This window comes from Molothrus ater, chromosome 8, assembly GCF_012460135.2.
Source record: "Molothrus ater isolate BHLD 08-10-18 breed brown headed cowbird chromosome 8, BPBGC_Mater_1.1, whole genome shotgun sequence".
NCBI classification, from domain to species: Eukaryota; Metazoa; Chordata; class Aves; order Passeriformes; family Icteridae; genus Molothrus; species Molothrus ater.
The window spans coordinates 2,252,710-2,254,416 of NC_050485.2; the positions used below are offsets into that span (position 1 = coordinate 2,252,710).

At 53.2% G+C, this 1,707-nt stretch overlaps 1 protein-coding gene across 1 annotated transcript in view; it reads left to right on the forward strand.

Annotated features, from left to right (window-relative positions):
* The first annotated feature begins 1,254 nt into the window (after nucleotides 1-1,254).
* The window catches only part of LOC118700290 (cadherin-23-like), a 99,054-nt gene continuing 98,601 nt past the window's right edge, over nucleotides 1,255-1,707 (forward strand). Inside the window, exon 1 of the mRNA XM_054515601.1 lies at nucleotides 1,255-1,321. Coding sequence (XP_054371576.1) covers nucleotides 1,255-1,321 — 67 coding nt within the window. The remainder of the gene's footprint in view (nucleotides 1,322-1,707) is intronic.

Sequence of the window (1,707 nt, forward strand, 5' to 3'; positions counted from 1 at the left end):
CACTGGCCCAGGCTGCCCAAGGAGGTGGTGGAGTCACAGCCCCTGGAGGGATTTAAAGATGTGTGGCTGTGGCACCTGGGACATGGCTGTGTAACCTGGCAGTGCTGGGTTAGTGCCTCAAGTTGGTGATCTTAGAGGTCCTTTCCAACTCAAGTGATCCTTGTGAAAAGGCTCTCCTTTCACACAGGGCTAACCAAAAAAAAAGCTATTTACAGAAAATCCAGCTTCCCTCGTCTTTCCTGAGGCCCATGGCACCTGCTCCCACAGCATTAAGTCCCTCTGGAGCAGGTTGCACAGTGCCTTGGAGAGTTTCCCACCACAGCAAAGCCATTTCACGGGCCACCAACACCCCAGACATGCTTGGATCCATCAGTCTTGTCCAACTGGCCTGACACCAGGAGCCTCGTGGGCAAAGGGCTGAGAGGGGGAATATGGAGAGCTGACTTTTTTACAGCAGGGTCAGAGTGGGAGACAAGCAAAGGTGGGAGATGAAGCAGAGGAGATCTGGGAGTTCATTCTCCTGACACTCCCTTCAAGGCATCCACTTTTCCAACACCCAGAGTGAGCACTGCATGGCTTTGAGCTACTGGCCAGGCTTCAACCACAACAACCTTCTGACAAGAATGCTGGGCACCAGAAATGCCTATTTTGCTGTATTTTGGGCTCATCCCACCACACCAGCTGCCCCTCTTCAGTGGCTGGCCATGTAGTTTAGGAAAGACATTGAGACACTGGAGGGTGTCCAGAGGAGACAATGGGGCTGGAGAGGGGCTGGGAACACAGACCTTGTGAGGAACCACTGAGGGAGCTGGGGGTGCTCAGCCTGGAGAAAAAGAGACTCAGGGGTGACCTTGTCACTCTCTACAGCTCCTGAAAGGTGCCTGTGCTCAGCTGGGGCTGGGCTCTTTCTCCAGGCAGCACTGAGAGAACCAGAGGACACAGGCTTAACCTGCACCAAGGGAAATATAGGTTGCATATTAGGAATAAATTTTTCATGGAGAGAGTGATAAAGTTCTGGAATGGCCTGCCTGGGAGGTGGTGCAGTCACCATCCCTGGGTGTGTTTAACAAAGCCTGGATGTGGCACTGGGTGCCAGGGTTTAGTTGAGGTGTTGGGCTGGGTTGGACTCGATGATCTTGGAGGTCTCTTCCAACCTCATCATTCTGTGAATTCTGTGATTCTGTAGAGGACCTCCATGTGACCTCCCAGGGCAAAGTCACCCGGCAGAGGCTGGTGGGGATGATTAGGATGCCGATGCATGCTGCAGCCATGCAAATAAATGTGGAGAAGCGGCAGCATCTGGCCGAGCAGCTGGCGGAAGGTCGGTGAGATGAGGCGACACCAACGGGCCGGGGGGCACATACGGGGGCTCCAGCAGCAGCCAGCTCTGATTCCTCCCTGGCACAGCCTCACTGATGGGACCCAGGACAATCCTCTGGCTGCCCTGAGTGATTCGAGACCCTGGCAGGGGCTCAGAGACCTTGGCACGGAGTCAAAGGCACCTGTGCCTTTGATTTTAGCCCATGGAAACAATTACCAACTTTGTGTGAGGATTTACAAGTCACAAGAGTTTGAGTAGAATGATAGAGAATTTATCACAGGGTGAAAAAGTAGAATTTTGAGATTTAGAATGGGGTTCAAGAGAAAGGATGGAGGAATCTGGGCATGCCCTGTCCTTCTTGTCCCCCATCTTCTGCTGGGATGGTG